Source organism: Notothenia coriiceps, unplaced genomic scaffold, assembly GCF_000735185.1.
Source record: "Notothenia coriiceps isolate Sejong01 unplaced genomic scaffold, NC01 NC01_scaffold00013547, whole genome shotgun sequence".
NCBI classification, from domain to species: Eukaryota; Metazoa; Chordata; class Actinopteri; order Perciformes; family Nototheniidae; genus Notothenia; species Notothenia coriiceps.
The window spans coordinates 1-14,257 of NW_011346248.1; the positions used below are offsets into that span (position 1 = coordinate 1).

The window sequence follows — 14,257 nt, forward strand, 5'->3', positions numbered from 1 at the left end:
TCTGTTGATCTTCATCAAAGGCCATCAGCATTGATATGTCCTGCTGCTTTTCCCTTTGCCTCTTTGGTGTGGGCTCACTTTCCTCTGCGCCACTGCTGTCCTCTCTCTGAGCAGTAGCTTCTTCTGTTGGAGATAAACTCTCAGCCAGATCCGACACCGTTGTGTATGCATCGTCCCGTTTCTCTGCACCGAGGAATGACAAGCTCTTGAACCGCGGGTCAAGGACTGCAGCTTGAATATACATGCTGCCCTCCAGACTCCCTGTGAGCTCCCAACTTTCGTCGATTGCCTCTGTGATTTTTTTCTTAACTGCATTCACGTTCGTGCTGTCATCATCACGACTCAACAAGTGGCGCCTCTTCATGTTGACGAGCATCGGCAGCATAGCAGACAGAGATGCGTTTATATCTTGTGAGAGCAGCTCGGTGAGGGTGATCATGGGCCTCAGCACGGAGACAATGTCCTCCGCTGTCCTCCATTGGGCAGTTGTGAGATCCAGATCTCGGTCAGACTGGTGGGTGGTCCCGGGTTCTGAAAGCACAGCTGTAACCGGACATCTCTGTTCCAGAAGACGCTCCAGCATTGAATAAGTGGAGTTCCATCGTGTGGACACATCTTGTATCAGTTTGTGTTCAGCCACATTCTGTTGCTTCTGTTTCAAAGTGAGAGCTGCTGTTGCCTTGGCACTTTTTTTGAAGTGTCCCACAAGGCGTCTGGCAGCAGCAATCACTCGGCAGATGGGATCTAATTTAACAGCCGCGTTTATGCACAACTGCAAGGTGTGCCCCGCACAACGAATTCCCTGGACATTACCCCAGGACGGGTTTTGAGATAGCTGTTTAGCGCACAACACCATATTAGCGGCATTGTCGTGTACCACAGCGACCCTCTTTTCTGGCGGAATCCCGAACTCCTCCATCACTTCGCTGAGTCGCTCTGCTATGTTGGCAGCTGTGTGGCTCACCTCCAGCACTTTAGTCTCCAACACGAATGAATGTAATTGCCATTTTTGGGAAATAAAGTGTGCCGTCACAGTCATGTAACCATCCATTTGGTTGGAGGTCCATGTGTCAGTAGTGAAGCTGACTGCTGTGCAGGCTTTAAGTTTCTCCAAAAGTACCTGTTTGGTCGTGTTATATTTGTTTTTAATGGCGTGCATTACGGTGTCACGTTTGGGTACAGTGTAACCCGGTTCGATGAATTTCATCATCTGTTTGAACCCTTCCCCCTCGACAATGTTTACAGGTCTCATGTCCAGTGCCACAAAATCTGCAATTTTGTCGGTGATGTCTCTCTTCCTTTTCTCGGAAAGAGGGGGCTTCAAAACGAGTGTTGTCTGTGAGAGTTTCAATGGCGGCTGCGAAGATGAAGTTGAGGTAGATGCGGTGGCCCTATCAACGTATAGTGGATGAGCCTATTGAGAGAAATGCACATTAATTTAAGTTTACACTAAGCCTAATAGCCCATATAATATGACAATACATTTTATCTAACAGGCTTTTTAGAGCGTCAATATTTTAATGGCTTGAACGGTACTTACATGTTTCAGGTGATAAGTCATGTTTGTAGTTGATGAATGATAGGAGAATATTTGCTTGCAAAGTTTGCATATCACCTTCTTCGGGTTGTCAGTTACTTTTTCGAAATGCTCCCAAGCTCTTGATTTTACGCCTGACATGGTTAAAACTATCAGCTTATCTGACGTGAAAACAAGTGACTGACTGTCACCTCCTGTTTCCGTGTTTTTTTTGTTGTTTTTTTTCTCAATTTTTTTTCTGCGACCAACGACCAATTAAATCTTGACCGACCAAAGACTCTTTGGCCGACTAACCTTTGGTCGACTAATCGGGGGGCAGCCCTACAAATGATAATGTAGTTGTAATGCTAATACCAATATTACAAATACAGTACAACCAACTAGTTCATACATTTACTGTAAATAATTGACTTGGCAATGTAATCATGTTTTCCCCTGGAGGCATCAAAACAGCCTGAAAAGCATAGCTAATATATTACATCAATACAAACAATGCAACGATTGAGAAAAAGGTGTAGCAGGGTGTTTTCAAACGGAGACAACACAAAGCAAATGGAGACTGGATAGCAACCACAATCTGACATTTTAACCTCCTTGGTTTTTCTTTTTCTTGTTCTTAGAGAAAGCTCAACAGTTACAACCGAGACCTCAGAGGTGACTGGCCTTTTGTTCATTTGCTGTCACTCACTTATATGGAGAAAAGGTTTTCCCTTGTGCCTTAGTACATCCAGTGAAAAGTGAGCCACTGCTAGAAAGCATGACGAGGCAACTCTTTGCAGAAAAGGTGATACCTCAGGGGTTAATGCCATGACATTTTCCTTCATTGTGGTGCAGTCTCATTGTTTTCGATGTGCTGAAGACCTTTTCAAGTCTAGTCAGGTGCAACATGTGCGATATTTTCAGAGAGTAGTGGGGGGTGGCACCAAATAAGCAGGTAAGAAATGAAGTAGAACAATATTTGATTAAATAGATTCAAAGCGTACAATGTTGTACATCTGCAGTGTAGTGATATTTATGGAAGATTTTTATTTAAAGTTTCGAAACAATAGGCTTTGTGTTTTGCACTATAAGTAAAACCAAGCAGGCTGTGGAGGTTATCTGCTGCAAATGCAACTGATGAATACATTCTGCATTACAGTTTGGGTGAATTATTTTACAGCTATTTCATTACCTTTGCAACCCGTTTCTTTGTTACTGTAATAACTCATTTTTACAATACCTTTTGGTCTCACCAGAAGACAAGCCAGTGTGTTAAGCTTGCTGCATAGCGCTATAGAGTAAAAATACAAATAATAAAAAGCTATGGATGCAATGTTGTTGTCTCGGGGATGAATTAGGAAATGTTCAACTGCATTGTAAAAATATAACAGAGCCCTATAACTATGCCTCTGTTCATGGTGCTTAAACACACACACACACACACACACACACACACACACACACACACACACACACACACACACACACACACACACACACACACACACACACACACACACACACACACTACTCAAAGTGGAACTCGTAGCGTTTATCTTCACCCAGGGACAGATATTGTCTGAGCAGCAAACATTAGATGAATAGACCCATAAAAGGCTACATAGAAGTTAATTAGTGATCACTCATGCAGGTGAAACCGACCTATGTCCTCCTCATTCTCTTCTGCTCTCTCTTTTTGTCCTGTAAGCTGAATGTTTTGCTTGACAAAGTCATTTCCATTTCTGCCTGTCTTTTATATGACACCAGGCTTTGTAATTGATGATTGAATGGTTGATGGATAAAACATGGGCTGCATGGCTTCTGGTGTAGCTCTTGTCATGCCCTATTAGCACATTTATGCTGCACCTTGAATATTGATGGAGTAGAAAAGTGCCCAGAGCAGAAAAAAACAGAAATTGTTTGTGGCAGCATGAAGCCACGTCTCTGTAATGATGGCCATTAGGAAGGTAGTGGCAGAGCACACAGCAGGAAGGCAAATGAAGCAACATAAAGAGAAGAAGAAAGATGACTGTATTTATTGTCCTTTTTTTCTTTGTTTACAATACCAGTGCCACTCACACCAGCTTTCATGAGGAAGGTATCGGTTTTGTGGTTGTTACTGCACAATACAGACCCCCAGCGGTGTAGATTCCCTTCATTATTTGAAATCTACCCCACCTGCCTTGCCAGTTGAATTGGATCTTTTTCAGGTGTTGTAGTGGATGAGGAAGGGTCAGGCAACCCTGGGGGTTTTGTTTAGTGAGGTGGCAGCAGGTGAGCGACTGTGATACAAAAGAGAAATACTGGCTAGACTTGCTGGTGGGTTTGCTTGTATCTTTTAAACAATTGACAAACATAAAAAAGCAGCAATAACTGAAAACCCTCAAACAAGAAATTGGATACAAAGTAAACTTCATATCAATGTGTAATTAGTATTATGATTAAATATTGGCAGCAGCAAAATGACTGGAGTCATTTTTGTTCCCAGTTAATGAATCAAATATTAGCTGTCCTTTAAGCTTGGATTTGGTCTCCACCAACTCCCGAGCAACCTCCACTATCAATTCAAGCTCCACTGTATTCCTCCCCTATCAATATAGCTTCCGTTTGCCTCCATATCTGTACACAGAATCATCACTTTATAATTTAATTATATCATACATGACTGCTGTTGCCATATTGAGCACACTGTATACATTTTTAAGTTTCAAAGAAAAGGGTTTTGTGAGGTCAGAGTGCACTTTGATATTCTACCGTAACATCATATTCTACTCGGGTCATCTTTCAGTCGAATTGGAAATGTATCCAAATTGGAAGCGTTCCTGAAATATGACCTTTACAAGAAAAAATCAGGCGGACAGACAGTCTTGAAACGTCACGCCTCCAATTAGGGTTGCAAGAGGAATACACATATCTAGCTCTTTAGCTTTTAGATGTTCACTATCTTCAGTTCACTTTGTCTGTCTGCTGTCTGGTGATGGGCAGGTGAATTACAGTGTGTTTCTAGGCGCTTACTGAAAACAGTTACTTTTAAGATTTGTGTTGAACAAATTACATTCTTGTCCGTTGGCCTCATTGTATGTGCACAGTTCAAGCTTAGTTTCTGCAGCAATGCATTTGACCTTGCACTACTGCAATTCAAAACTAGCGTAATTCCATTGTAATACAATCATTTTAATTCAAACAAATGTGCCTGTATGTTGGGAAGGAAATGGGTGTTCCACTAGAATGCTGGGTTCATGTTGTGTCCATTTTCATTTCCTATGTATTAGAATTGAGTGATTAAAACTGTTTCTTTCCTGGGAGTGAGATTCCCTGGTGGTTTGTTCTTTGCAAAGTCCTCTACATGTTGTGGCACACTCATTTCCTTCTAGTAAGAAATGCACAGATGCATGAAATATGAAGCAAAAAGAGGAGAAAAAGTGATGTAATTGTGGGACAAGTATACAGATATTTTACTTGTTAAAGAACAAAACTAAGCAGAAACAGGAACTTATGACAACCTCAGATTCACATTTTAACCCAAATATTGCAGACACACATCAATGTTAAATAAGCCTCTATGATGATCCTTTCCACAGAAAGGCAGTGTTGGCGGTTCCAGTTCACTGACCTCCTCCTACAAATCAATCAGAATTCCCCACATCGCTTACACCATCAATCATAATCATTTGCAATTAATTATTCTGAGCTAATTAAGAGGTGGCACAAAAAAAACAGATACTGCCCACAAATTGAATTAAACTTAAATGGCTGTGGTGTTGAAGCGCTTTATTTTAAATGCCTTCACCGGCTCATTAAATTCGGCCTGTCTGTCAGTCATCACTGCCTCTCAAACTCAGCTGTTGCTAAGAGCAATTTCATGTTTCCAGCATGTAATTACATTTGCATTACATATTCTTGAATTTGTACATATGCAATTATATATATATGGGAGTGCAGTGCATTGTCCATGTTGTGGCAGCAGTGGAGTGAAGGGAAGGAGATGCACAGCTGACATTACTATATTTAATTTGCTAGCATTATAGGAAAAACATTTTTTTATTGAACCCTGGTAATATATTAGAAGGTTTTTATTTGTGTGTGTGTGTGTGTGTGTGTGTGTGTGTGTGTGTGTGTGTGTGTGTGTGTGTGTGTGTGTGTGTGTGTGTGTGTGTGTGTGTGTGGAAACCTTCGATAGAAAAGCAGAACATCTTGACTTCTACTTCAATTAATCAAGTTCTCCTTAATGGTGCTCAAGCTCTTTTGGGAGAAACTCTTGATTTCCAGGTAATGAGATGAAGAGCTTTTGTGTGATCCATCAACATGTTGTGGTTGATTATATTTTCAGACACTGCAGCTAAAAGAAGAGTTGATGGAAGTTTTATTGGTTTGTATTTCTTTCTCTCTTGCCTTAAAGGGGTTGAACCAGATGAGAAAGGTTGCTCAGGTGGGAATTGATGGTGTGCGGCGGACAGACTGGCACGACTACGAAGCGATGATGAGGGATGCTGCTCGCTCAGGTAGGTCCGAACTCTGTGCTGACGCTGCTGTTTAGTTTGGGCACGTTTTGTTGAGAACATCTGCTGTGTTTCAGAACAAACACACACACACACACACACACACACACACACACACACACACACACACACACACACACACACACACACACACACACACACACACACACACACACACACACAATTCAGCACTGTTTTTTCAGCAGTCTTTTCCCTTTCCTTTATTCGTCTCTGTGAGTCAGTGGGAATCAAGGCTGAGATTACAGTTCTTAGTTCATAATTAAACACAGTTAATCTTCTAAAATAAGCATTGATCCAGTCTTAGGGCTTGAGTGGGAAACATACCTTTGCCTCTTTGTTACAAATGCAACAGATTTAACTTCCCTTTATATGGTATTAGCTGGTACTTAAGAAGCAAAGTCACTGGATTTCTGAGAGATTGCCAAGTTGTCTAAGACAATAAGACCTGTAATTGGGCGGTGAAAGGCACATCAAGAGATGACAGAGTTGTAAAGAAACTTAAAAAAACACTTGACATATGAAAGGAAACGCGTTAATAACTTGCAGTTTAAGTACTTTAACTGCTTGTATGGACATGGTCTCCCGGAGGATCAGCAGAAAAGATTAAAGGGGCCATTTCATGCTTTTTAGGGATTTCCCTTTCCCTGCAGTGTGCAGGTTCTACGCTGTAATAAGGATGTGTTTTGAATTCACTACCATGTGTCATATCCAATTGAACTTAACAAAGAAACCCCTAAATGTGTTTCTCAAGATTCAATACATCCTTATTATATTGTCTTAGAGCCTCTGTTTCATTGAAATCACTTGAAAAGTGAATCACTAATCATTATTGACTTTACGTCAGTAGACATTCTCTGAACCTTTTGAGGAGTATGAAGTAGGAATGTGAGGATCATATTTTGCTTGAACATTCAACAGAGAAAGGCACATGACGAGCCTGAGTTTGAATATTTTAGCCGCAAGGAGAGGCAGACATACAAAAAGAGAAAGCAAGTGTCTCAATATTCAACCTATAATAAGCCATATAATAAGCCAAGTCTTAAAGTTTCTAATGTGCATTGCCCTACAAAAACTCTGGAAGAACATAATTATCAAAAAAAAATTCAGGGTATATATGCATAAGAATAGAAAACACCATTTAAGTGATCTATGTAACAAGTTTATAATGCAGGGAAAAGCACAATGTTAAGTAGAAGTGTTTATCTCCGAAATGAGCCATTAAAGTGAGGAGTTATTTTCCACAGTTATTACCTTCAGGAATGCAGGCCGATCATTTATGCCTAATGGAACAAGGCAGCTCAATTTAATTTGATGCTTTCCCCTGACTATAGATTAGCCTCTATGCATGCATCTCTGTGTGTTTGTGTGGAGTGCATTGATGAGTGGCTAATGAAACATGCAGCACGGCATAATTTGATGCACTCCTGAAGTGAGCACAGATTTCTAAATGTTTGTGTGGAAAAGGGTTGTTGGGGAGTGATAAATGACATGCTTTGTTTACATGTCTAACTAAGTGTTATATACTTTGTATATTAAGATTGTATACATCATGGATTTGTATTGACTGTCTTGGGCTAAATGATAAGTTGATTAAAGGTGGGGTAGGTAATTCTCTTCAGAAACACTTTTTGTTATATTCCATGGAATGCTCTTAACATCCCGATAGCAATGAATATAATAAATGCTTTGACAATAAATACATAAACAAAATGTATCTGTGGAAGCCGTGGCGCTGTAAAAAGCCCGACCAATCATCTGAGCCGGCCCGGCTAAAATAACTGCACAAACTTATCTCGTGCCCTCATTGGTCATGTACGCGTTCGTGTGTGTTGGAGGAGGGGCTCTGTAAGGAAGTCTGAAGGAAGAGGCAGATGTTTTTCGGCTGCGTAATTTCAAATTCTAGCGCACTCGAGCTGGTTTCTCCATTCTTACCTACCCTACCTTTAATGAATTACTCAATGGACTGAAAACGTATTCCTATATATTTTATTGATTCGTCATTTTGCCTCCAAATCAGAAGATTTTGCTGATGTTCTTAGTCATTAAACTGTCCATTTTGGAATTGGGAACCTTCTATTTTTACTATTTTCTGACATTTCGTAGAACAGACTCCACACATTGATTCATCAAGAAAAATATAAAAATGGCTGTGCTTGAATACTGCAATAATTTAGATGTATTTTATAAATATAGCTAGTTTCTTTTTTTTAAATAAAGATTTTGTCTCAATAGACATAGAATTTGAAGGTTCAGCATGCTTTAAGGATTGTGTAAAACAGACACAATGTTTAGTAAATATTTAAATGCAGCCAAAATTGTAGTTATTGTATCTCAATTTAACATTCGTACCTAGTATGTAATCATTCATTTGAAGTTGTCTTTGACTCCATATGCATGTGTCTAGGATGCCTTATAAAGAGTCTTCTTTTTACTGATCATATGTATGTTTTTGCTGCAGGTAACGGTGAACAGGGGAAGCCGTTTCCTCTGACAGAAACTGACCGGGTCGACCAGGCCTACAGGGAGAACGGATTCAACATTTACATCAGCGACCGGATCTCCCTCAATCGATCCGTCCCTGACATCCGCCATCCAAAGTGAGTCCTGTATCAGTGTGTTGAGTCTGTGTGCATTCCCGTAAATGTATCAAAACACTCTTAAAACACATCGAGGAGCTTACAATGTACAGTAGACAATGAATGTAAGTGTATTGGCTTGATGGTGAAATGTCAAAAGGCTCTGAAATGAATACTGTCATAATCAAAAGTATGGCTTTGATTACCTGATGGTGTGATATATCGATGTGTTGTTTTGTTTTATATCAACATTGCACTTTATTCAGTGACATAGGGAAGTTGTTGTGAGTTCTTTAGATTCGCCTGTGTATTTATCTTCATGGGAACAGCAGGTGGTGGAGAGAATGTTTGGTGCAGTATTTGTAAAGGATTACTGCTATGGCAGAAAGTATTTTTAAAGTTTGGGATTTTGAAGCCAGAATATAATCAGACACCTGTGAATCATGTGCTCACATTCAATCCCACAATGGCATTGAGGAAGGCCTTTAATCAAAGTGTTTTTATTTCGCCTGACAAGGACTATCATCTGGCTTTTGACCATTCCCATTATTTCATTTAACTTCAGTGTTTAGAAATCAGGTTTTCCTAGACTCTTGCTGTAACTTTCTGTGCTGGTAGGTATTCAGATTTATATAACAAATCCTTTGAAGTGCGTGTTTTGTTTATCCGGCTCGTAATTTAGTTCCAAAGCTGACTGATATATATGCATGAGATAATGTTAATCCTGGTTTTATGGTGGTTAAGTGTCTTATTTAATTAACTCATTTTGAAAACTCATACACGCACATATTTTGGGGCAAGTCTTACATTTTTTTTGCATATTGCAAGTTCAGATCCAAGTCCCTCAGGTCTCTACATGCTGCTCTTTACAATGACACAGCATTTCCTAAAATGTTCAAAGCTATTATTAGAGTTATTTATATTTAACCACGATCAAGCCTGTTGTTTACAAATCATTTTTTCTTTACAACACAAGGTCATTCTAGACACATTTCTAAAATAATGTTCAATAATGTTGTTGTTATATCTCAAGTCAAACCAAGCCTTCAGATGACTCAACTAAGTCAGGTCCTTCTCCACAGTCATTATCTGTGCAAGTGTTTATGTGACAACTGCTATAATCATAGTCCTGCCTTAGCCTGTAATTTCATTTGTTGCATGTAAATGGTGTTAAGGACGTCCATCTGGTTGCCAGACACTTCTCTCTCTCCTGTGACCAATCACATGGACACACCTGCTCTACCCAACCCCCCCCCGCCAGAAATTCCTTCACCCTGTGTGCCCTGCAGGCGTCTGCCTCTTGTTGATTGGCATGTTGTCAGTGCCTCCGAGGCAGCAAGTCCCAGACCTGCGAGTGACACATTCGATTTCTGCACTCTGACAAGATTTAATTGAAGCACACACACACAGCCAAACACACACACTCTCTGTCCCCTGTGGAATTGGACAGGGTTTGTTAAGAGTCACCAGCCTGCTGCCTACCTATCACTCCCTCTGCCTTTCTCCCAGCGTTCATATTTGAATGAATAACACGCAGGCCGATGTTCAACAAGGACATTGATCGACTGACACAGTTCACTACACACGCTCTCTCTCTCTCTCTCTCTCTCTCTCTCTCTCTCTCTCTCTCTCTCTGTCAGCGAGGGGCCATAACTCTCTCTCCATGATTAGCTCCTTTGCAGGCGTCCCGCCGCTCGCTACAATCACCGCGTACAAGGTGATCGCTGTAACCTGTCATCCGAGCACATGTTAACAACTACGGCAACTGATACCCGCTGTATGTGCTGCAAATAATCAAATAAAAGCAGCTTCTGATGGCCTCAATGCACAAGCGGCACTGAGCTCAATTGTGCTGACTTAAAGTTGTTGCTTCCACCTAATGACCTATTTAATCCCTGTTTTACTATTAGTATTTTATAATATTAACCTGGCCCAAGGAAGGAGGTTAGAGTTATAGCTTGGTTATTTATCGCTGTTGCATTGTCTTTCAGCAGGATTGAAGGAAAAAGACAGGCCCTATTTTCATGAAACTTTGTCGAAGGGTGTAGCATGGACTAAGGAAGAACACATTACAATTTGGAGCATATCTGAAACACAGGGCGGACACTCAAATTATAGTTTAATTTTTAGTTTTTTTTTAACACATTGACCAATACCACACATCTATTTTTTGTCATCTATGATGTTTCCACGTGACTATTTAAGGCTTATGAATTGGGGAAACAACGTTGCAATTCAGGAAATGCATCCACCTGAGGAGCATGTGAATGCACCATTGGCCCTTAGCAAAGGTAGAAGTAATGATATGTTGTTAAAGTGCCTCAAAGTCCAGATCTGAAGAACAACGAGCCAGACTAAAACCCACTTAATATCTCTCTCAACTGTCAATATTGGTTTCTTTTAATTATGATAACAAAGGATGAATTTGTTATTTCAACAACACTGTGATCCCTATCCCAGTCATTATGTTTGTCCAGACCTAACCAAATATCATGCATATCCATGTCATCAACAATTACTCAGGCATCATGTTTTAAAAGGGGATTTGTTGTTTGCATTACCTTTTATATGTTCTGGCAGGAGACAATGCCATGATCACAATATCTTCAAATCATCATTATTACAGGAGACTTGTGTGGTTGTATCCATGTGGAGCAATATTTTCCTTTGCTTCTGCTTTCAAGATGTCGATCATCTGTTTTATTATTAATGTATTATCTACATTATTTTGGTTGTATAATAGTAATATAATAACAAGATACAATTTGGTACCAAAACCAAAATGTGTTTAATTTATAAAACCAAATGGGCTCTTTCATTATTTATTTTGTTATCATCTCTTCGAGAGGCGAGCGAATACAATTTTCACTGTAATAGCTAAATGATAGAAAAAATAGATTGAATAACGGTTTCAGAGAAGATTGCTTGTGGATTTTAGAAAGCTGAGTAGAGCTGCTGTGTATCAGCCTTCTCAAACACATTCATCTGAGCACTGAATCCATATGTCACCTCACTGACCTGGCATCCGCTGAGCAGTCGATTGCATGATGAGGGTGTGAATGAAGTTGCTTCCTTCTCTTAATAAGGTGGATTAATAAAACATGGAGATGTTGATGTTGTTTTTTTGTTTGTTCCGTTAACTGTCAAGTGGGAACTAAGTTGTTTTTTTTTTACGTTTTTTTGTGTTTCTCTTATTTTCCTTCGATACCGTTATGATTGGCGGTGAATATGAAAATATGAAGGACAGACCATCTATTCCTATTTATTTTTATTTTCATAGAAAGCGGCAGGTAATATAAGACTATTTTCCTCTCCCTGCTCCTTTTCGGGTATGGTGTGTTTATAGAGACATGTTTTGTAAATAATTGTTATACATTAAGTTGTGCATACCATGAACCGAACAAATGAAAAAAATGAAAACAAATTAAATGAAATAGTAGTAAAATGGCCACCCTATTACATTGGGGGTATTTCTTTATTTTTTTCACTTTTCCTGTTTGCAGCTGTAAACCAAAGCTGTATGCAGAGAAGCTGCCCAACACCAGTATCATCATCCCGTTCCATAACGAAGGCTGGTCGTCGCTGCTGAGGACCGTTCACAGCGTGCTCAACCGCTCTCCTCCACAGCTCATCGCGGAGATCATCCTGGTCGACGACTTCAGCGACAAAGGTACAGAAGACACACACACATTACAGATAACATCTCCTCAGACTAGAAAAAGAGGTTGATTTATGTCACTTCTTTCTTTGTGTAATGGATATTTGAACAGCTATGACATCGATTTTTGATTCCACACTTATGGTTGAAAGTGTTGAAATTACACAGGGTTTCATGAGGCCCATGACCTGAGCATGTTATTATGGGTTATTGTGTGCAGATATATTTGTGGTACTGGATTTAGATATGAACATATATTTATTTGAGGGACTGAAGATAGTGGATCTTGGTGTGACTAAAGATTAAAGATGATTCAGTGAAACAATGTACAGTAGAGGGTATCGCTGGGTTTCCATTAGGGTCTTCTGTACACTTTTCTCATTATGTTCAATTATATTAATGCGATAAGTGAGATGTGTTAACCTTAGAAGAGTAAAGGCAATACACTGGCAGAAGAACAGTGGTATCTGTCAATTGAACGATCTGAGGCATCCAAAAGCCTCTGTGTGTAGCATTGGCTCTTTTTCCAGTTTCTAGTCAGAGGATCTCATATGTATTCCTGACTGTGCTGACAGGTGAGATAGCTCTCCATCTATCAGGGGGCTGAGAGAGTTTCCAAGCCGAATAACAGAAGAAAAGTTATCGATCAGCAGCAAAGAATCAATAACCACTTGGCAAAGGGCTCAGATGATGGCCTTCAAACATCCTCTGACTCCTCATGCACTTCTGAAACACTATCTCTTCAACCAATAGGCTTTTAGAACATTTTCAGTCTGTCTGACATCCTTACTCTCAGCCTTACAAAGCCATCCTAATTTGTTCAAGATTTGTCTCTAGAAACAAAAACCATCCATAATGAAACAGACTAAACCCCTGAGTTGTAAACTACATTGATCAGTGGACAATTGGAAACGTCTAAGCTTCATTTGACATGCTGATACTCTCTTTCTGCAACCTGTAGCTTGTAAATAACTACTTAAGCTTAATATTTATAATATTATATATAACATCTACACTCCATCTGCAACCTCAATGTGTATTTATGTCTGATACCCCAAAATATCCTTCTGAGCTTAATTTAGAGAACAAATGTCATGGTAGCAGGCAGCATTCTTACCCAAGACTAATCCAGTGAGTGGTGCAATTATCCAATCAGGTGTAGAGAAGAGTTATGTAAGATTATCTACTGAGCAGCTTACTTTAAATGAGGCATGTTTTAATGAGTCAGCTTTACCAACTATTAGGGCTCGCTCGGTTTAGAAACTGCACACTTTATCTGAGGACTATGTGAGACATTTTTGCAGCTAAAAAAAGTAGTATCAGTACAGTATTTTGCCTGATGGTATATACAACAACCTCAAGCAACACATGTATCAAAAATCTGTTTCCAAAGTTTCTGTGGTCATTTCTATAGAAGCCCAATGTTAAATGTTAAATAATGCTTGGACATATCTCTCTGCCCTGCAGTGAATCTATTTTATTGAGCTCTCTGACAGGCCACACAATACCCTAGCTTCGACCTAAAGTACATTTAATCGGCCTTAAATCTTTCTCTCACCCAAGCGAAGAAAGAAGAGACTTGGCGGCTCATATGCATTGTACCTGCTTTAGGCTATAATGCTTCACCACTTGACTGATATGGTATTCAATCCACAATCCCTATATTACAAACACTTTCCATGAATCAGTTTCCTTGAACTAGATTTAAAAAAGAAAAGAAGATAGTCTCATTATTCAGATATGATTCAAGAGTACTTTATTTTAGATGTACTCAAGTACACTAACAAGTGTGAGGGGTTTGTTGAGGCTCAGTTACAAGTACCCTACCAAGCCTTTTAAGTAGTGTGTGTTTCTATCTGCATGGTGTGAAGACTAAAGCCTGAATCTCACGATGTTAGGAGTCAATCCAAGCTGTTAGAACTTTGGTTAGGACAGTGAATATAGAACACTAATTTCCCAAATTCCAAGTTCTTTAAGTTACATTAAC

At 39.7% G+C, this 14,257-nt stretch overlaps 1 protein-coding gene across 1 annotated transcript; it reads left to right on the forward strand.

Annotated features, from left to right (window-relative positions):
* Positions 1–2,294: 2,294 nt before the first annotated feature.
* Positions 2,295–12,282, forward strand: galnt10 (UDP-N-acetyl-alpha-D-galactosamine:polypeptide N-acetylgalactosaminyltransferase 10 (GalNAc-T10); the record flags this gene model as incomplete). Its single annotated transcript, XM_010774086.1, has 4 exons — positions 2,295–2,321; positions 5,916–6,018; positions 8,495–8,633; positions 12,116–12,282. Coding segments are annotated over exons 1-4 (436 nt in total), but the record flags the coding sequence as incomplete, so codon positions are not given.
* Between the last annotated feature and the right edge of the window lie 1,975 nt (positions 12,283–14,257).